The sequence below is a fragment of the Arvicanthis niloticus genome, chromosome 8, assembly GCF_011762505.2.
Source record: "Arvicanthis niloticus isolate mArvNil1 chromosome 8, mArvNil1.pat.X, whole genome shotgun sequence".
NCBI lineage: Eukaryota > Metazoa > Chordata > Mammalia > Rodentia > Muridae > Arvicanthis > Arvicanthis niloticus.
Window position 1 is genome coordinate 12,099,514 of NC_047665.1, and position 21,257 is coordinate 12,120,770.

At 49.6% G+C, this 21,257-nt stretch overlaps 1 protein-coding gene across 1 annotated transcript; it reads right to left on the reverse strand.

Annotated features, from left to right (window-relative positions):
• Positions 1–244: 244 nt before the first annotated feature.
• Gadd45g (growth arrest and DNA damage inducible gamma) lies at positions 245–2,026 on the reverse strand. Its single transcript, XM_034509634.2, has 4 exons — positions 1,858–2,026; positions 1,269–1,370; positions 953–1,166; positions 245–849 (listed from the first exon to the last, which is right to left on the reverse strand). The coding sequence occupies exons 1-4, from the start codon at positions 1,908–1,910 to the stop codon at positions 739–741; spliced, it is 480 nt and encodes a 159-aa protein (XP_034365525.1). The 5' UTR covers positions 1,911–2,026; the 3' UTR covers positions 245–738.
• Positions 2,027–21,257: the final 19,231 nt, after the last annotated feature.

A 21,257-nucleotide genomic window follows, 5' to 3' on the forward strand; every position in this document is an offset into this window, starting at 1 on the left:
CAAGTATGCTCCCGTCTTGCAAGTTTGAAATCTTCCTGAAAGGTTCAAACAGTACTCAGGCCCCAAGATCTCCCCTTAACTACTCGCCAGCACCCCCTCCCCCACTGGCAGCCCCAGGAGGCTGCAGTTTCTTGCCAACAGAAAGGTGGTCACAGGTGCCACAAAACTCCATCAACCACCAGAAACACCCTTTTACTGTCTCCCCCTGAGATAAGAATCCCCTACCCTCAATAAAAGGCATAAGTTTGTTTCAATAAGTTTATTGTGAAATTCAAAGCTTCCACGATAGCGTCCTTTAGAAAATGAAAGCATTGCCCGGGATCCGGTTTTTGAAAGAGCACTGCAGTCTAAGTCCGGCTCGCTCCTGCAGTGGCCGCTCCTGCATCTGTACCAAGTCCAGACGGCCGCCTGCCTTGCCTTTCCCCTCCTTTCACTGGAAGGCTGCTTGCTGAGTCACACCTGCCTCTCTGGTCGGTTCTTCCCGGCCCTGGGGCCAACGTCCTTGCCTAGGCCTTCCTGTGCTAGCAGCCTCTCTGGACACTGGCAGAGTCCTGGGCTCGGAACAAGATGTCCCCGCTGACTCCAGACCCCCTTCTTGGGAGGCCGCGCTCCTCGCTCTCCAGGCAACATCGCCTGCCAGTCTCCATGCGCACTCGAGCGCCCTCGGAGGGCCACTCCAGAGCCAGCAGCGCGCTAGAGTGTCACCAAGTCGTTCAGACCAAGGTCCCTTCTGGGCGGTCACTCGGGAAGGGTGATGCTGGGCACCCAGTCGTTGAAGCTGCGGCTCTCCTCGCAGAACAAACTGAGCTTCTCCAAGGCAGGGTCCTTCCATGTGTCCTCATTAGGGTTCTGAAATTTAAAAAAAAAAAAAAAAAATTCAAGGGTCAGCCATGCCTGTCCTTGGCTAGGACGGGGTGGGGGACTGGCGTGGGGAGGCAGTGGGGGCACTCACCGAAATGAGGATGCAATGCAGGTCTCCCGGCGCGCCCCCCTCGTCGTCGGCGCCCACGATCGCCGCCAGCCTCTGCACGTCTCCCACGCGAACGATGTCAATGTCGTTCTCGCAGCAGAACGCCTGGATCAACGTGAAATGGATCTGCAGCGCTATGTCGCCCTCATCTTCTTCATCGGCAGCCAGCACGCAAAAGGTCACATTGTCAGGGTCCCTGCAGAGCAGATGGAAAGGACAAGGTCAGAGTCGATGCCACCCCCAGGTCTCCCCGCCGCGCCAACCCCAATCCCTGCACGCGGGGCCTTTCTACACTCACACATTCAGGACTTTGGCGGACTCGTAGACGCCAGCGGTCAGACAGCCCTGGCGCTGCGCCGACAGCAGAAGTTCGTGCAGTGCTTTCCCGGCGCCCTGCATCCTGTGAAAGAACAAGCGCCGTGAGTGGGGACCAGCACGGGGACACGACGGAGAGATCCCTGCCCTGACCTCCAAGTCCCAGCTGGCCCCTTAGCCTAGACCTGCCTGGCGCCAGCATTCCTGCCTCCCAACTCCAACCTGGCGCCCACACACCCGGATCCCCAGTCCCGACCTGGCGCCCACACCTCTGGCACCCTAGTCATGATCTGGCGCCCTCATTCCCCATCACCCAGTCTCGACCTGGCGCCTGCACTCTCGGTTCCTTACTTCTGATCTGGCACTCATATCCCAGGCTCCCCAACCCCGACCAGATGCCGGCACCCCAAACTCTAGCTCTAGACAGGAATCGAAATGTAGTGATTCTGGTCCCGTGTCTCGGCACCTCGCAGCCAGACAGTGCATGGCTCCCGCCCTGCAAACTTCTCTCCTAAAGGACCCCGATAGATCGCTACCCCGACAAGTCCAACTCGCGGCACCCCAAAACCCACCTGGCTGTGCTTTCCGGAACTGTATCCTGGCCACGGACTTCTTCCAGAGTCATTGTGCGATCCACGAACAGCAAGTTATCCAAAAGTGAAGAGTGCGGAGGGAACCCGTGAGCAGGTAAAGATCCCCAAAACCCGATGCGCGCCCACCACCAGCGAGTGCGCCAGGCACCGCCGGGAGAGCCCTTTTATAGACGGGCTCGGCGCGCCGCCGCCAGCTGGCGGGAGGCTGCGCTCCCATTGGCCAGCGCCCGCTTTCTGATGTAAATGAGGCGGCAGGCCTGCGGCTCGTGCCAGAAGGCCACGTGGGGAGGGGTGCGGGGGATGACACAGCCTCAAATCTGCCGCTTTTGTCAGAGTGTTACCAGGCAGACTGGAGCCTGCAGATTTCACCTCGCCTTTCTTTTTTGTTAAGTCCTTAAAAGGAAAAAGTTAAAAAAAAAAAAAAAAGCACGTTGTTTTCTAATAGGATACTGGAATTTGTGGAATGCACACTTGGAGAATGTAAAAGCCTCTTTTTTTTTTTTTGCATTTTTTGCGACCTTTCTAATTTTTCTTTATTTTTTCAATTTGAAGTTTATGAGGCTGTTACATCGAAACCGAAACTTAAACTCAAAGGTTTGCAACTGCAGCTGACATTAGGCCTAGGCTACCACTAGGGACTCAGGACTCTGCGCCTTACGGGGTCGCGGCTGCAAGGTCTAAGCCCCCCATCCCCCACCCTACCCCTAGCAGATCGCTGTGGGGCGCGGGCAGCAGGGACCAGCAGATTGCTGCCGACACACGCGGCTCGTTTGCATTTCTATACGGGGCACACAAAAGAGGAGGTCTGGCGTGTGGCAGTTCGCGGTGGGGACAATCGACGCTTTCTCTTTCATAGCAACACTGTCCACCTGCCGCCGGTGGGGTGGGCCAAGCCCCGTCGTCCGCGGGGGTCGCAGGGTTGCCCGGCGCGTGGGGGTCGGAGCCGCGTGCCTCTCCCCCGCCCCTGGGTGCGCACCTCTTAGGCTTATCCTGGCTGCTGGGATTCTGATACACGAGTGCCAAGCTCGGGAGAGAGCTGTACACACAGGGCTACTGCGTCCCAAACCCAGAGGTTCCGGGGTTCAGACTCCGGGAGCTCGATACACGCTGTTCCACAATGCTTTTCCCAGGGCGCCGCCTACAGGCCGACCTAGAAAGATCTAGACCTTCCCATCCACCCACCACATACTGCCTCGCGTTGACCTCTCAGGGGATTTTGGGCTGGGACACCCCAGGCACCGAGAACCCTGGGCTATTATGCGTGTCAATTAGAATCAGGGTAGCGCCTGCACCCAGCGCCCAAGCCCTGGAGACCGAAAGGAGCCGGCAACCCAGGACCAAGAATTCGTTTGTTCAATGAGGAGATTTTGAAATATTTCAACTACCTAAAAATGCTTCTTCAAAAGGTTCTGTTCTGATAATATAATACAAGAAGTGATGTTGGAACCGGGCAGAACACGACACTGTGGGTGTTTGCATCTCTCTGTGCTCACACAGAAAAGTGTACTAGGGGACTTCTGGAGATTCTCTTGAGTGAGGCCTGGGAAGCTGGATAGGGCAAAGGGTGTTCAGGAAGCTTGTCAGACTGAGGCAAAAATAACACACACACACGGAGGGGAATTTTTCCTTATTACTGGAGCGTTCTGCAGGTGGGTGGTGAATATATACATTCAGTGTTAATTTTTGAACTCCTTACAGGACGGTTTCCTGCTCCACAGGGAAGCTGCGTGTTTGCCAACGCCGAAGGCTAGGCGAGGGACCGGCGTCTTGCGCCTCCCAGAGGCTTCATTGAGAACTGCAGATGTCAGCCCTGTGGGTTCCCGGAAGCACGAATTTGATCTGCAAGCTCTCTCAAATTCTCAAAATTCCTTCCTAATAAAATACGTAATCCATTTGATATCTTAGCACACACCCGCCGCTGCCACTTATAACTAGAAAAGTGCTCACTTGTCAGGTTGCAGGAAACGCGCCCCCCCCCATCGCACCCCATCCTCCGGCCTGTCCCCCACAGGAAGGCCGATACAGGTTAGCGCAGGCTTAAGTACTAGCATTTCCAGACCCCGCCCCCAGCCAGTCTGGGCCAGAAGGGATGATTGACAAGCCCCGAAGCTAGTCTACTCTGCTGGCATTTTCAAAGTATACGATTACAGGAAACCCTCCTCTTTGCCGTAAGATTGGGGCCTCGCACAGCTTTACCTACCTAAATCCTGGCGGCCCCAAAAGTCCCCATCTCAATTAGGAAAGAAAGGTTAGGACCGGGCAGTATTTCTAAACCCCATACTACACTGTTACTCCATCCCTAAACCTTAAGCATGCAGGGGGCAGTGAGTCTATTTAAGGGGAACTTTCACGTATGCTTCACTTTTGAAACACTAGGGATGGGGATATAGCTCGGTAGGTAGGATGCGGACAGGGTGCATCAGGACTGGCTTTGTAAACCACGAACAGTAAGTAGTACACACTTGGAGTTCAAGATTATCCTTGAACCAAACACTATCACCACCCTGGAACACCTTAGGCCCTAACTCAAAATTGAATTAAAATAAATGCATAGGGGCGCCTAGAATTCCAGCAATTTGGAAGGCTGGGCCAGGAGGACTCCTAAATCCAAGAGTTAAAGGTTAGCCTGGGCAAACCAGAGAGATAATCCCCTCGCCCAGCCAATTCTCTCAGTGAACTTCTTCACTGAGACTTTGTCTGCTAGGAGGGGTCCTGAGGGAAACATGCCTCATTGGAGGAAGATGGAGGTAGTCTCTGCCCTGGGCAGTAATCTCTGTGAGGCATTGCCTCCCTTCTGCATCTGAGTGTGCACAGAGAATGATTTTAAACGGCAGGCATAGGCTAGCCACCCAAGCCAGCACTGGAGGTGGCTGGACCAAGGCTGCAAGACCAAAGCAGGCTGAGGAGCCCAGGGCAGGTGGAGTTTCTTGGTCTGTCTTAGGAAAAGCCAAATTCGTTGACACCTTTTCAAAGTCAGCAGCTTTCACAGAAAAACGTGGACTCTTGCCTTCTCCTGTGCTATTATGCTCATCAGTTAGAATCAGGGTAGCACCTGACTCTCTTGGTTGTTAGCCTTACCGATGCTTTTTAAAACAGGGCAAGTCTTTGGTTGTTCCCCCAAGATCTGCTAATGATGGAACAGTAGGTCTGTGACCCATGACTACGGTAACTTTTTAAAAAGAAGAAATAAAACCTTTATGCAAGACCTAAGCCTCAGCAGTGGCAGCATACCAGCATTTAAAGGGTCCATCAGCCCTTTCCACCCCTCTGCCCATCCTCAAAGCCATGTACCCGCCCCCTTGCCGGGGTGAAATACAGATCTACAGGTGGGGGCATTTCACTGGACAGCTGAGACAGGAAACAGGAAACAAAAAGAGAAGGCTTTTCACAGCAAGCCGGACATCCGTGGTGAGAGCTTTCTGGAAGGCCCGATTATTCTTGGCTGTGGGCTTGCAGAGCGAAGACAGGAGCGAAGGCAGAGCCTTTGCTGCCACCGGAGGTTTGCAAATCATTCCTGGATTCCTACTTTCCCTTTCGACAGTAAGGAAGGATTTGGAGCAACAGTCAGCTGCAACCCTACACAGGAACACAAAACTCTGCACCCCAGTGGAAACACCCCCTCCCCAAGCCACAGGTGTTCCGTCTTCCTGGTCAGACTATGTGCCAGAACCTTCTGAGCCTCAGGCTCCCCACCTAGGAACTGAACTTTGCCCTACATCCACCAACTCTCTTTGTTCTTTGTTCACTTCAGAGGCATTTTCTTCTGCGATTTCTTTCTTTTTTCTTTTTTCTTTTTTTGGAGGGAGGAGTGGGGGGTTCTGGTTGTTATTTAATTAGATTTTGAGAGGAAAAACAACAACAACAACAACATGAGAGGCAAGCTGTAAATCCAGGCAGCTGCAGGGAGGAGGGAGCTGGAGAGGAGGAAGAGAGGGCCATTCTTTTTCAATTAGAGAGCAGGAAAGAAGGCGGGCTCGGCTGCAGGGGGCAGGAGACAGGGAGAGACCGAGAGATAGAAGCAAAGAAACAGAATGTGCCCGAGGCTGGAGTGTGCACCAAGTTTGGGATCTGAAAATCAGAGGTGGAAGGTGCCGGTCAGCCTTCATTCAGAAAAGCTCCATTCCTGGGGAGATCCTGTAATGTGGCTCCTGGGACCCCATGCAATCTAGAAATGAGTTTGTTGCATGGTCAGTGTCCACCGCTCACAACTCAGTCAGGTCTGACTTGCTGGGAGGGGTGGAAGAGAACTGGTGGCGGCCATCTTGCTATCTTCTTAGTCACACCTAAGCTTCATGTCAGGCCTGCAGCCTCATAATCAGCCCTACCAGCCCCATGGGCATTTGAGTTCTGGTTAACATTCTGTTCTAGGAGTGGGAGGTGTGCTGACACACAGGGACAGCTGCTCCCAATAGTGACAGAGCCACGGCAAACCCAAGCCACAAGCTCGCCTTCTGCTCTGAAAGATAAGCTAATAAAAACATGGGAGCCCTCCCACCATGCTGGCGGACAAAACTAGCAAAACTTCAAGGTTCAGAGCCTGGGAAGATAGCTCTGTAGCTTGGTTGACAAAACACTGGCTGCACAAGCTCAGAGACCGGAGTTCAGTCCCCAGAAGCCATGTGGAAAAACCTGCTGTGATGGCCAGGGCTCTTAATCCCAGCACTGGAGAGGAAGAGGAGTTTACTAGCAAACCAGCCTAGCTTAATCAGTGAGCTCCAGACCAGTGAAAGACTCTGTCTCAAAAAACAAGGTGCACGGCTTCTGAGGAATGACACCTAAGGCTGACCTCTGCTTTCACATGCAAACACATGCATATGCATCTGCACATGCGCAAGTGCACACACACACACACACACACACACACACACGCACAAGCATGCACACGCATGCACAAATGTGCACACAACATTCATAAGCATGCATGCACAAGCATGCACACACATGCATAAGCATGCACGCATACACACATGCACAAGTGTGCACACACATACATACACAAGCATGAACACCCAACAGACAACCAAGACCCAAAGCTGGGTTCGATGCTTATTCACTCTGACCTAGCATGAAAACAGAGGGCCTGGGTTTGGAGTTTGGGCAAACATTTTGTTTAGTATTGTTTATGTTCTTTGCTGTGAGTTAACATTAACGGACGGGCATGTGGTTGGCAAGCTCTCCACCACTGAGCTACACCCCAGTCCAGTGACTGATTGAATGTAAGTGCTCATGTAGATTGACCTACTAAGTCCACTCAGTCTAGTGCCTGGTCCATAGTGAGCGCTCTCATATGTGGACCTACTAAGTCTACCTTTATGATAAAGCTCTCCCAAAGAAAAGCATTCAAAACTGCACCTGGCAAAATAATGCACACAGACCGTAAGAGGGGCTAGTGGAACCTCAGGGCACAGAGTAACTACAACAGGGCTTCCAGAGCATTCCACGGCCTGATACCGCTTCATGGCACCATAAGAAAGCAACAGTGAGATTCTGATTTTGCAAAGTCTGGAGTGCCTGCGGCTGCCACTGCAAACCCTGTAAGAGCAGGAAGAGTCGCCGCATGTCTAAGTGGTGAAACAATTTGCCATTGCTCATTTCTTTGGCTGGGCTGCAGCTGAGCACCCCACAGCTTGATTCCCTGTGATACAAATGAAAACTCAGGTCTGATAACCTCGGGGCCAGATGTCAACCCCACTGCTGTTCTGGCCATTGTGCCTGGTGATTACAGACCATATGGATCTGTATGGACCACAGATCAGGAATCCAGCTATCTGTGGGGTTGGCTTCGAGGGAGGACACTGAGGAGACGCCTGCTTCCTATACTGTGTGATGGCCATTTGGCATGGCTGTGTGTCCCCTGGCTGGGGACATATAAAATGAGAGACTGACTTGAGAAGCCCCTCTGAACTCATACAATGTGCAGAACGCCCAGCCACAGTCAGGACCTAGCATATAGCTTGCTGTCAAAACAAAGTCCAACAAGACTTCATGCAAAATATTGCACACACCACAGCCAAGGGTAGAGGGTGGAACTCCATTCACTCACTTTTAATGAAAATGCCTACTTTTCAGACAGGAATGAGCCCTCTCTGAAAGTCTGGCAAGGTGATGCAGATCTGTAATCCCAGGATGTGAGAGGTGGAGCCAGATGTTCAAGGTCCTCCTTGGCTACATGGCTGGATCTAGACAAGACACCCTGTCTCAAGTGAACAAAACCTCTGTTCCTGCTGTCTGCCAGAATACACGAGAGGGTTCTAAGGCTGCAGGGCTTAAATATATTCAATGTGTTTTGGAACTTGTGAGTGCCTCTTAATTGTTGGATTTTATTCATTTGACAAAAAAATTAATAACTTTTGAGCAAATTGGTATTATTACTATTACTATCTTATTTATCACGCTTTTTTGTAGAGTTTGCTCTGTGCCAGGTGCTGTTGCAAGCACCACTTAAGTCTCATAGTGACCCTGAGAGGTCATTCTATAGGTGAATAAACTGGCACAGAAAGGTTAATCAACTCCATAGTGGTAGCCCAGCCAGGAGGTTAACAAGCCATGTTCTGAATCCCCCCTCATCTGGCTGTGTTTCTGATCATTATTGATGAGGAAAAGATGGACTTCTACACGTAGCATTTTCAAAGATCCTTTAGGTTTAGAACAACCTGTTTAGTTCACCAAGGACAAGATCATAAAGTACCTGAAATTTTTGAAAATTTTGTCTCTCCTTAATCGCCTCAAACCTAGGGTGCCTGTCCAGGATGTGGTTACAGGGTGTCCTCTTGTGGTCAAAGTTAGCATTACACCCATAGAGTGTCGACCCCTCGGAAATTTCCTATGTGCAGCCACTGACCCTCAGTAACCAAGGGGATCCACCATTTTCTGCTGCAACTAGTGACCCTAAGAAGGTAGAGAGATGGCTCAGTGGATAAAAGCTCCTGCCACGCACGCATGAGGACCTGAGTTCAAATCCCTAGCATTCACACCAAAACCCAAGCATGACTATGTGTGTCAGTTGTTCAATGTGGAGGCAGCAGACATAGGAGGATTCTGGAAGCCTGCTGGCCAGCCAGTCTAGCTGAAACAATAAGCTTCCAATTCAGCGAGCAACCTTGTCTCAAGGGAATAAGGCATCGAGCAATGGGACAGGACACTCGGCTTCTCTCTCTGTCCTCCTCAAGCATGCACACGTGTGCACAGGCAAACATTACAAAAACAAACATCTTTTTTTAAAGATTAAGCAGGCTGGGCCTGCCGGGCAGTTGCGTTGCATGCCTTTGATCCCAGCACTTGGGAGGCAGAGGCAGGTGGACCTCTAAGTTCAAGGCCAGCCTGGTCTACAGAGTGAGTTCCAGGACAGCCAGGACTACGCAGAGAAACCCTGTCTCAAAAACAAAACAAACAACAAAAAAAGCAGGCTGGGCCTGGAGGATGCTTCTTCAGGGTTCTATGCAATAGGAGAATACCCAATGTCACCCAACTAGTGATAGAGATGAGATCCTAGCTGCTTGCACTGCAGCTAGCCTGGGCCCAGTGAAAAAATTCTAGAACAAAAAAAAAAAAAAAAAAAAAACCCAAGCGGCCAATGCCCCCTGTTCTCCTGACAATGCTCCAGGTGTCCTGTGGCTTTGGCTGTTCAACACTCATTACCTGCAAATTCACAGACATTTTACATAGGATGTACCTACAAGGCATTGTCCTGGAGACACAGTCCAAGCCTACAACCTTGGAGAACCTTCCATGAGCAGGCTGATCAGGAGCCGTCAGTTAGAAGGAACAACACGTCCATAGATATAAAGCCCCCAGGTTGATGAGTCCCTACCCCACCAGCCTCACCCCTACCCATCCTGCCTTGTCTTCTGACCTCTCCTCTGCGGTCCCTCTCCCCATAGACCCTTCCTTCTTTGTGTCCCCTCTTACCACTCTCGTGGTGCTAAGAGCTACCCAGAGCTCTTTAGCTGCAAAGGATTCCTCCCACTGAGGTGACTCCCATGAGCCTCTGCTGCTACTGCAACCCAGAACTTAGCAACTTCAGTTTCCCTCCGGAGCTCGGCGGAAAGACCTCAGCCCTCCCCACCCTGTGGGATCAACATCTACGCTTTTGAAACATTATTTCATATTGGTTGTACAGGATGATCGGTTTCCTCGTAATATTTTCTTTTTTAGCTTTGGGTGTACAGGCTATGTGTGTGAGTACAAGTGTCACTTGCTATAGTGCATAAGTGGGGGTCAAAAAGCAACCATCCTTACCTTCTACTTTGACAGGATTTCTTGTTTGTCTCTGCGCTCATCAAACTAGCTGGGGGCTGGAGAGATGGCTTAGAGGTTAAGAGTACTGACTGTTCTTCCAGAGGTCCTGAGTTCAATTCCCAGCAACCACAGGGTGGCAGGATGTAGGGGAGAGATTGTGTTGGCATACATGTGTGAGAATGTCACCCTGAGGGGCCTGGGAAGACTCCTCAGTGGGCGAGCTCTGGTCATACAAGTGTAAGGAACTGAATTTGGCTCCCTAGAACCCACACACAGTGAGACGGGTTGGAAAAAAGGGAATCCCTGGAAATGGTGCATCAGTTAGTCTGATGAACACGGCGGCAAACAAGAAACCCTGTCAAAGTAAACAGTAAGGATAACTACCCATGGTTGCTTTTTGACTGCTACTTACACACTGTGGCATGTGACATCTGTACTCATACATCTTGAGACGGAAACATCTTCAGAAAGAATGTGCAAACAAGGAGATATAAGAATAAGGGCTGTGGTTGGGAGTGATGGTGTGACAGGAATCACAGATGGCAGGCCCAGTGTGATGTGAGGAGCCATGCTGGTATGGAACAGGCTTAGGATTTGAGGCCACTCAAGGAACGTCACCATTGGTCAATGGAAGATGTGGGGAACTGTGAGTCTCGTTAAGGCCATGGCCACCTCTGAAGTCAAGCAGACGTGAGAAGGCAGACTGCTGTAGAGCCCTTGGGTGTGCCTGCATGCTGATCCATGGTGACAGCAGGGTTGGTGGTTGCTTAGATTTGGAGGTGGGGAGTGTTGCATGCAGAGCCTCATACAAGCTCTAAGCCTGGGCTACATCTCCAGCCTGAATTAGTACCTGAACTCTGCACAGGTCTCCACCGGGATACAACATTCCTAACATGACTAACAATGGTCTCAGAACCTAGACTGTATCTCTCGGAGCACCGGACAATGGTGGGTAAGACTGAATAACATCCCAAACTCAAAGCATAAGCTGGGTAGTTCCCACTGTCGCCCACCACCATGTCTCCTGGACGGGAAGGGGGGTCCCACAGGACTGGGATCAGTAAGATGGTCCACGGGTCCCTCATCCAAATTCCTCTGGTTCATGCTTGCTTTATCCTGGCACTCACCCTCAAATATAGATACATCTTTTTGTTCTTGTCTACCCAGTTGAGAAACAACTTAGATTTGTTTTTTCTCAGTCACAGAACATCCTCTGAAATCTACAAGCTATCATCAGATAATCACAAATGGTGCTTGTACCCAGTCTCATGTCATCATTACCACATATTGGTATGCCGGGCATCATCTCAAGGATCTCCGGGTTCAGAACCATGGGGCACACTCAGGAACAACACACTTTATTCTCAAGTCTGAAGTCACTCTCAAGTGCTCTATTGTGGCACTGCCAGTTTTAGAAATCTCCATCACTGAAAAGGTTTGGGGCCTACCGTAATGCTGTACTGGCTGGTTTTGTGTGTCAACTTGACACAAGCTGGAGTTCTCACAGAGAAAGGAGCCTCCCTTGAGAAAATGCCTCCATGAGATCCAGCTGTAAGGATCTCATGTGATCAAGAGAGAAGGGTGCCTTGTGAGTGGTACCATCTCTGGTCTTGGGTTCTATAAGAAAGCAAGCTGAGCAAGCCAGGGGAAACAACCCAGTAAGTTACATCCTTCCGTGGCCTCTGCACCAGCTCCTGCTTCCTGACCTGCTTGAGTTCCAGTCCTGACTTTGTTTGGTGATGAACAGCAATGTGGAAGTGTAAGCTAAATAAACCCTTTCCTCCCCAACTTGCTTCTTGGTCATGTTTGTGCAGGAATAGAAACCCTGACTAAGACACATGCAGATATAACTCTACTGCTTTGGGCCTTTGGTGTCTTCCAAAGGCTCATAGTTGAAGGTTTAATCACCATCTTGGTGTGTTAGCTGGAAATAGTAGAGTCTGCAGGATGCAGGGCCTGGTGGGAGGAAGTTAGGTCATTGCGCATGCCCTGTGTAAGGGCTATTCCTGGTTGTGAACTTATATCTGGAATGGACTACAATCCAGAATTGGAGGACTCACCTGTGATCCAGATCTTAAGACTGAAAGACACAAGTTTCTGACCTGGATCTTTGGGGGTTTTTTGGTCTTTGGTTGTTTGTTTGTTTATTTGTTGTTTTGTGTTTTGGTTTTGGTTTTGGTTTTGGTTTTTGGTTTCTTGGTTTTTGGTTTTTTGAGACAGGGTTTCTCTGCATAGCCCTGGCTGTCCTGGAACTCACTCTGTAGACCAGGCTGGCCTTGAACTCAGAGATCCTCCTGCCTCTGCCACCCAAGTGCTGGGATTAAAGGCATGCACCACCACTGCCCAGCTCTGACCTGGATCCTGACATGGAAATCTTGAGGCATAGTAGCCATGAAAAAGCTTAGGCCCAGGCAAGGTAGTACACTCCTTTAATCCCAGGAGACTGAGGCAAGGAAATCTCTGAGTCAGGTCAGCCTGAGTCAAAGCAAGTCCCAGATCCAGGCATGTGGTACATACCTTTAATCTGGGCCACACCTTCTGCTGGACACCTACATAAGGACTTTGGAAGAAGGAAGATTCACTCTTCTCTGCCTGCTTGCATTTCCTTGCCAGCACATCTGTTGGAACCTATTTCTACAGAAGACCAGCTGAAACAAGTAGCCTTGTGGGGCTGAGCAGCTACTAGATCCTTGGACTTCCCATCCACAGCTGCTTATTGTTGGGTTAGTTGGACTGCAGACTGGAAGCCGTCATAACAAATTCCCTCCATATAGGGAGACATTCCAGACATTCTGTGACTCTAGAGAACTCTAATACATTCTGAAAAGGACTACTGGGACCCTTACATTTTCCAGTCTATCTCTTTGCTTCCCAACTTCCAGGAGTTAAGTGGCTTCTGTCCCACAAGCTGCTTCAGCCACAAAGCCCTGCTTACCGCAAGAGCAAAGCTGAAACCTGAACCCAGAAGCCAAAATAACCTTTCTGGCTTTTAAGTTGTTTTTTTTTTTTTTTTTTTCCAGGAATTTTGTCACAGTGACAGAAAGCTGAGTAATAACACTGTCCCTCAGGTGGATGTACTGTGCCCTTCCCGGTCTACTCGGGCACACACTGGGTGTGGGTGTGCCTGCCCCACCCCCCACCCCCACTCAGCAATAAGATCGCAAGTGGGATCACGGTTAATGATGTCTTTGGTGCCTCCTACCTCACTGATACACTCCCCGAACACCCCATCCCCTGCCACCCCACCCAACCCACTGGGAAGCTCTGGTCAGGATGATCTGCCAGGGTTCTCTGATGTGAAACTGCTCTCTGCCCATTGTGCTGCATGGCATTTTGCATGGCAGGAGATGGGTACACTCCATCCCCTCTCAGAGGTTCCCTGCAGCTCACAATACAACAGAGTCTAGCTGGAATCTGCAGGGAGAGTCTCTGTATGCCACCAGAACAGACAGATTTTCCTGCAAAGACAGGAGGAGGGGGAGAGAAGGAGGAGGAGGAGGAAGAGAAGGAAGAGGAGGAGGGGTGAAGGAGAAGGAGGAAGAGAAGAAGGAAGAGCAGGAGGAGGAGGGGGAGGAAGAGAAGAAGGAGGAGCAGGAGGAGGAGGGGGAGTAGCATTCCCGGATGAACACTACATTTGTTCTTTGGCTTCCACAGGCATGCATGCCCCCATGTACACACATATGCTCCCATACACACAAGATCACACACACAGAGAGAAACTGCAAGCTCAGAGCATGCTGACCATGTAACAGGCTGCCCCAAGTTGTATCCTCACCTAACACTAGAGGGAACAGACTTGCAATGTTGGGAGATCCCAGGGCACTTCCAAGGCAAAGTACCCATGGGCATCCCCCATGACTGCCAGGACAGAACTTCTCTCACAACACATAGAATAGACAAGTATCAGAAGTGACTCCCTCCCTGGGTTCTGACCCAACCAGACTCAGATGTGTGTGAGGGAGGGGGCACAGGCAAGCTTGTGTGGCAAGTAATTGAGAGAGCCTCCCCCGCCCCGACCCCCACCCCCACCCCCGTGCTGGGCCCTCATTTCTTCTTCCTTCTTCCCTTGTGCCCGGCTGTCACCCTCACAAGGGCCCCACACATAGTATGAGTCATTTAGGGACTGTGGCTGGGGTCAGGGTCACAAAATCAGTATGAGCAGATGGGCCCGGCCAGGCAGGCAGGCAGCCAGCACCCAGCAGGGCTAGAATGAATGTGGGGCCAATGGGGAGGAGCAAGCCCGCAGGGCAAGCAGATGGCCCCAGCCAAGCGTCCTTCCTGGGACGCATGCTCTGATGGAACTTTTAGTGCTGCAAATGGGGCTGAGCCATGCAGTTGTAATGTGAGTGACCCCTGGCGGCACACCACCACCACCTGCTTTTGTAGCAGCCGCTCAGGTCACACAGAGGCAATAATTTAAGGCTGAGGCCAGCTGCCTGCTCCATGATTATCTGATCTCCTCCCACCCGTGCTAGCTCAGGATCACCCCCTCAGACCTATTCGTTGGGGGGTGGGGGTGGGTATCATAGGGTCCATGCAAGTTAAACACAAAGGCCCCTCTTGAACATCTTTGGTGGTTTCTTAAATCCACAAGGCTTTGATAGGGAGAAGGGGTTCCTTCCCCGCCCCCGCCCAAAAGCAGATGGTTCCTTTTGGAGGTGTGAGGTTTGGGGTTCCCCCCCATGAGTTTGGTCTGAATATGCATGGACAAGATTCCTCAGAAGGCCACAGCTCAAAATTCCAAGAGTGTTTTAGGAAGTGCAGAGATGGATCTGAAACCCACAGACACACGAGGCTAGCCACACCTGCCTGTCTATCAAGACCAAGAACAGAACAAAAGGCTAAGAAGGGACAGACCCCACCTATCCTAAACTTTTTGCTCAGCTTACTGAGGGCGGCTCCCAGGATCCAATCTAGATTAACAAATGGGGCCATGAGATGACAGAATAGCCACCAGGGTGGGATTTGGGGTTCACACAGCACAATCATTCTCACAAGATCTACAGAAGAGACAACGAAGAGATATAAATTCCACATTCCCAGTAATTTCTGTAAAAACTTGTAAATTCCACCTTGATGCTTATTTGACAATAAACACCAATTTGACAGAACTTAGAATCATCTGGGAGGAAAGTCTCAGTGAGTGGTTGTTTACAGTGGTCTGGCCTGAGAGCCAGTGAAAGGGAGGGTGGGTCTTCATTAAAATTAATTGCTGTAGGAATACCAAGTCTCCTGTGGGTGGCACCATTCCCTAGGCAGTGTAAGAATGGAGACATCAAGCGGAGCACACGCAGGCAGACAAGCAAACAAGCAAGCGTGTATGCATTCGTTTCTTTTCTGCTTTGCACTGTGCGTATGACTGACCGTCTCAAGCCCCTGCTGCTGTGATGTTCCTGTAGTGATGGACGATAACTGGAATTGTGAACTAAAATAAGCCCCCTTTTCCGAGTTGCTTTTGGCCTGGGTCTTTTGTCACGGCAACAGAAGAAAACTAGGAGAACTGATGGAAAGACAGAACAGCGTTAGCCCAAGGAAAGCAGCTTATACCCCTCGCCCCTAGTCGCCACTGGTGTGTGCGCATGCGTGTTTGTGTATGCGCGCATGCGAGGTGTGTGCTTGCACTTGTGGCACTGCGGAGGCCAGAGCTGATGTCTACTATCTTCCTCGCTTGCTCTGTGCCTTATTTTATGAAACAAGGTCTCTTGCTGAGCATGGATCTTACCAACCTGTCCAGACTGGCTGGCAAGTGTGCCTTCTGGATCCTCCCCCCCTCCATTTCCCAGGACTGGGGTTTCAGGCACTCGCCGCCACCCCAGCATTTTACGTGGGATCTGAACTTAGCTTCTCATAGCTTCATGGCAAACACTATACCAACTGAGCCAGCTCCTCACCCCTCCCTTTGTCTTTATTTCCACCCTACCTCCACAATCAAGGTTCGCCTGACAGAAGCAGGGTACAGCCACCAGCTCTGGACACTGCCTCCTGCCTGAACAGGAAGGATGTAAGCCAGCAGGGGCCATCTCTCTGAGTGGACCTGGGAGTAGTACCAGCTGGTGGCTGAGTACAAGGCCTGAGTCACACAGCAGGCTGCATACGACAGCCCTGACTGCAGAAACAGCGCCACACCCCACTCTGCTCCTCCAGCGGCTAAAGAGTCCACACTGCCCACCTGAGCTTTGCCCAGACAAAGCTGAACACCGGTGGAGCGCCTCTGGATGGGAGCTGTATGCAGTACTTTTCTTCTGTGAGCTCACTTAATTCTAGTAAGGACTGGTGATGTGGCAGTCCCACTGGCTCCAAGTTTGACCAGTGGACAATTTGAGACTCACAGCGGTTAGGAATTGGTCCATCGATCCTGACGTTCTGACTGAGGACTCTAACACTCCGGTGTTTTGCCAATCTTTACCAGCCCCAAGTTAGAAGAGCCTTCACTGGGCCAGGGAGATGGCCCAGTGGGTAAAGTGCTTGTCACCAAAGCATGAGGACCCAAGCTCAATGTCTAGTACCCAGGAATAGTGCTGTTGGCATTTCGTCTAGGCTCCGCCCTACAGTTACCTGGCAACAGTGAGGCTTGCCTGACTCACTATAAACGGGGCTGCTTGCCCCCTCCTCTCTCTCTCTTTCTCTCTTACTCTCTTGCTCTTGCTCTCTCCTCTTGCTCCTGCTCCCCTTCTTCCCCCTCCGCTGCCCATGCTCTAAATAAACTCTATTCTATACTATACCATTGTGTGGCTAATACCTCAGCATGGGCCGACAGAGACACCCCCTACCCCCACACCTTACAGAGCCTCCACCAAACATTCCTTCTTTCTATCTTTTTATAAAACACAACAGGTGCTATATGCTGGAGTAGAGACAGGGGGGTCCTGGGAGCTTTCAGATCAACTAAAGAAGCAAGCACTGGTTTAAGTGAGAGAAGACTCTGGCCTCTGCTTACATGCAGGGGTGAGCACAGCAGGTAGGAAGGAGAGTGAAGCGGGAGGAAGACAGGGCTGAGAGACAGAGAAATAGAACAGATGTGACGTGGTGACACCTGGGTTCCAGTGACTCTTGAATGAAGTTGTCAAACCCTTTTTCCCCCCACATCAAATGGAGAAATAAAATTTTAGACACCCTCCCAGGTTAGGGCTACCCACCGAAAGCCCAATGGGGGCAATGCACACTTAACGCTGCCAAAACAGAACAAACGTGGGTCCACAGCACCCTCTAGTGGTTACATTGAGCATTTACAAGACCATTCTCCCTCATCCCCCAAGCAAGACTCACCCAGAACAGGACTTTATATAAGATGCTAAAAGCGTTCTTTAACACAAACACAGTCAACTTTCACTTATCTCTCAAGCGTGGTGTCTCACACTTGCAATCCCAGGACTCTGGAGGCTGAGACAAAGGAACTGATGCAAGTCTGAGGCCAGCCCGGGCTATTGAGAAACACTATTTTTTTTTTTTTTTGAATCACTTGAAGCCCCAAAGTAACTTTGTAATATTTAATGTCTATTGTTCTAGTGTTAATAAAAAGCCGAGACAGCAAGTAGAAAATTACCTGTCTTTGACTAAAGATATTTTCATTTTAAGCTATTTATTTAGTGTACTGGGCATGCTTGCACACACACTCAAGTATGTACATGCCACATACGGTTCTCAGGAGTCAGTTCTTTCCTGTTATCTTGTTGTATCCAGGGACAGAACTCAGGTTGTCAGGCCTACACACAAGGGTTCTACCAGCTCAACCATCTCAACATGCCATATCCTCATTTTAATTAAAAACAAACAATTACTGACCATATAATGGCGCTATCTTAGGGAAGTCTTAACCAATGCATGCAAAGATTAGAAACAGGTGACATAAAAGTGACATCTATAATTATTTAGAAGGAGGAAATAAAAGAATTGTGAAAGAATATGGTGGTGTAACATGTTTTTTAAAGTACTAAAGAATTATCGCAATCTTAATAGATCTTAATCTTAAATTCTTAGGTCTGGCAATGTGTCAAAGTGGTTAAGGGCACTCACTGCCAACCATGACAACCTGAGTTCCATCCCTGGGACCCACGTTATGAAAGAAGGGAAGTGACTCCAGCAAACTGTCCTCTGGCCACAGCATGACCCAAGAGCACCTACCTAATAGGTAACAAAATAAAATATAACATTAAAAGAAAAACATTGTCATATACCTAATGCAAAGCCAGCCCCTAACCCTGGCCCACATTGCAGGTCATGTTGGGTAGTTGGAACATCAGTTCTGCCATGTTTTAGTTACCAATCCCTTTTGCCTATCTCTAAGACAGAGATAATAATCTCACAATTGCTTGAGACCGGGAGAGATACTGTTTGTAACGAGTATAGCATGGCAAGGCAGTCTCCAGTAAGCCACAGCTATGGCAGTGCTCGGTGCCAAGGGTGCCCTTTACCACACAGTCTCAGACTTACAGTTTTACATTTGTGTGTGCAGAAGTGGATCTTGGGCTTTCTCACATGTACTGAGATAAAGGACTCCCCATTCTCATGCTTAAGTTCTTCCGACTTGGTTAAATTCAGTTAGCAGCTCTGTGGATCACTCCATTGCTCGGTGTATTCAGCTGGAAAATTACCTTTGGAAAAGGAAACTTTGTCCATAATTGTGAACATGTTTGCTCAAAATTATGTTTGTCTGCCATGGAAGCAATGCTGGCTTGCTACAATGTATCAAGTACAGGAAGCTGATGTTGGGCCAGGAGGCAAGGAATGAAAGCAGTTTCCTTATTGGTATTTGTCTTGAGTGGGTTTTTTTTTTTTTTTAATCCAAAAGCTTGTTAAATTAAAAAAAAAAAAAAAAAAAAAAAAAAAAAAAAAGCATTGTTCTAATAAAATGGGAAAAATTTTGCTCCTAACAGCAGCAAAAAGAACACACTCAACCCCTACCTCAAAGCAGAAAGGAGATTGTCAACATACCTTTAGAAGGTAATGTGTTCAGATGTATCTTTCTACTGTGTGTTCCTGGGCATGACCTCTGCACCTCATGGTGCCACATGCTTTCTGTGCTTTGCATCCTATAAAGCACATGATTCTATCATCATCCATCATCATTATTAATATTATTATTTATGTAGACAGTGTTCTGCCTGCATGTATACCTGCAGGTCAGAAGAGGGCACCAGGTCCCATGACAGATGGTTGTGAGCCACCATGTGGTTGCTGGGAATTGAACTCAGGACCTCTGGAAGAGCATCCAGTGCTCTCAACCCCTGAACCATCTCTCCAGCCCTAGAATACATCATTTTGTTACTTGCCTTCTGTGCACAACATTTCCATCCTGAGGCACATTCATGTGGATAGTATGTAGGATTCTGCAACGAGTATACACCCAACTTATTCATTTGTTTCCCAGAATGTGTGTAGTACATGTGGTAGCATACCTTACAATTCTTATACTAGGGAGGTGAAGAGGAATCCCTGAGCTCAGCGGCCAGCTAGTCTGTCTGAGTGTGTGAGCCCCAGGTCCCAGCAAGAGACCCTGTCTCAAAAACTAGGGTTTATTTTGTTCAAGACAGGATCTCTCTCTGTGGCCCAAGCTGGCCTCAAACTCATGGTGACCCTCCTGCCTCAGCCTTCTAAGTGCTAGGATTGCAGGGATGTGCCTTCATGTCTAGCTCATCTCCCCTATTTGGTTATGGAAGCAGACTACCACGCCCAGAGGCTAGAAAACAGTTCTTCCCCTTGTTGTCACTAAAACCTGGGAAGAAGCTACTAACAGCAGAAAAGGTTTCTTTGGCCTCATGGTTAAGATGGAAGGGATGGGCCAAGGAGTGGTGGTGCATACCTTTAATTCTAGAACCTGGGAAGCAGAGGCAGGAGGACCTCTGTGTTTGAAGCCAGCCTGATCTATAGACTGATTTCCAAGACAGCCAGGGCTACACAGAGAAGCCCTGCCTCAAAACAAACAAACAAACAAACAAAAAACACAAGACAGAAAAGGGAGGGGAGGGGGAAAAGGGGAAGGGGTAGAGAAGAGGGAAGGATACAGCCCATCATGGTGGAGACATGGCAGCAGGAGCGTGAGGAGGTGGTCCATATTGGGATCCTAGTTAGGAAGCAGAGAGCAGACGGGAACTGAGAACAGGCTATAAAACCTCAAGGCCCACCTCCAGCGACACACTTCCTCCAGTGAGGCTCCAACCCCCTAAAGCAGTGGTTCTCAACCTGTGGGTCACAACCCCTTTGGTGGTTAAACAGCCTTTCACAGAGGTAGCCTAAGACAACCTACATATCAGATATTTGCATTATGGTTCATAACAGTAGCAAAAATTACAGTTATAATGCAGTATTGACATTTTTTGTTTGTTTGTTTGTTTTGGGTTTTTTTTTTTTTTTTTTTTTTTTTTTTTTTTGAGAAAGGGTTTCTCTGTGTGGCCCTGGCTGTCCTGGAACTCACTCTGTAGACCAGGCTGGCATCGAACTCAGAAATCCGCCTGCCTCTGCCTCCCAAGTGCTGAGATTAAAGGCGTGCACCACTACTGCCCAGCGACAATAAATTTTATGGTTGGGGTCACCGCAGTGTGAGGAACTGTATTGAGGGCTCACAGAGTTAGGAAGGTTGAAAACCGCTTTTTTAAAGGTTCTACCGCTTTCCGATAGAGCACCAGCAGCTGAGGGCGGAGTCCGCGGCAAGTACTTGAGACTGGAGGAAGGTCACATCCAAATCCCAAGTTTTGATATTTTTAAGAAAAGAAGTGCAGGTTCTACAAAATTAATGAAAGATTTCCTTCAATCCCCATCCCCACCCACAGGAGGGCACAGAAGAAAACATCCCTCTCATGGCTCTCCTGTACCAGGCAACTTCAGTGTGATATGTGTTGTTAACCGCCCATAAGCCTGTCTGCTGGGGGACCTCCAGAAAACCAGCACACCTTGTTTGCTGAGTTACACTGCCTTGGACCACCGCCTCCATCACTCTGCAGTCTAGAGTAAGACAGTGAAGTGTCCCGAGAAGTCAGGCTGAGCCAGAAGCAGTAACCACAGACCTTCTTGAGCTAAAAGCTCCAAGGACAGTCGCCTGACTCTGGGATTTCTTGAGCCTTCAGAGTCTTCCAGTCAGGTGGTAAGTTGTCTGAGGAAGAGGAACAACTCAGACTGGAAAATTCCATTCCTCACAGTGGCAAAAG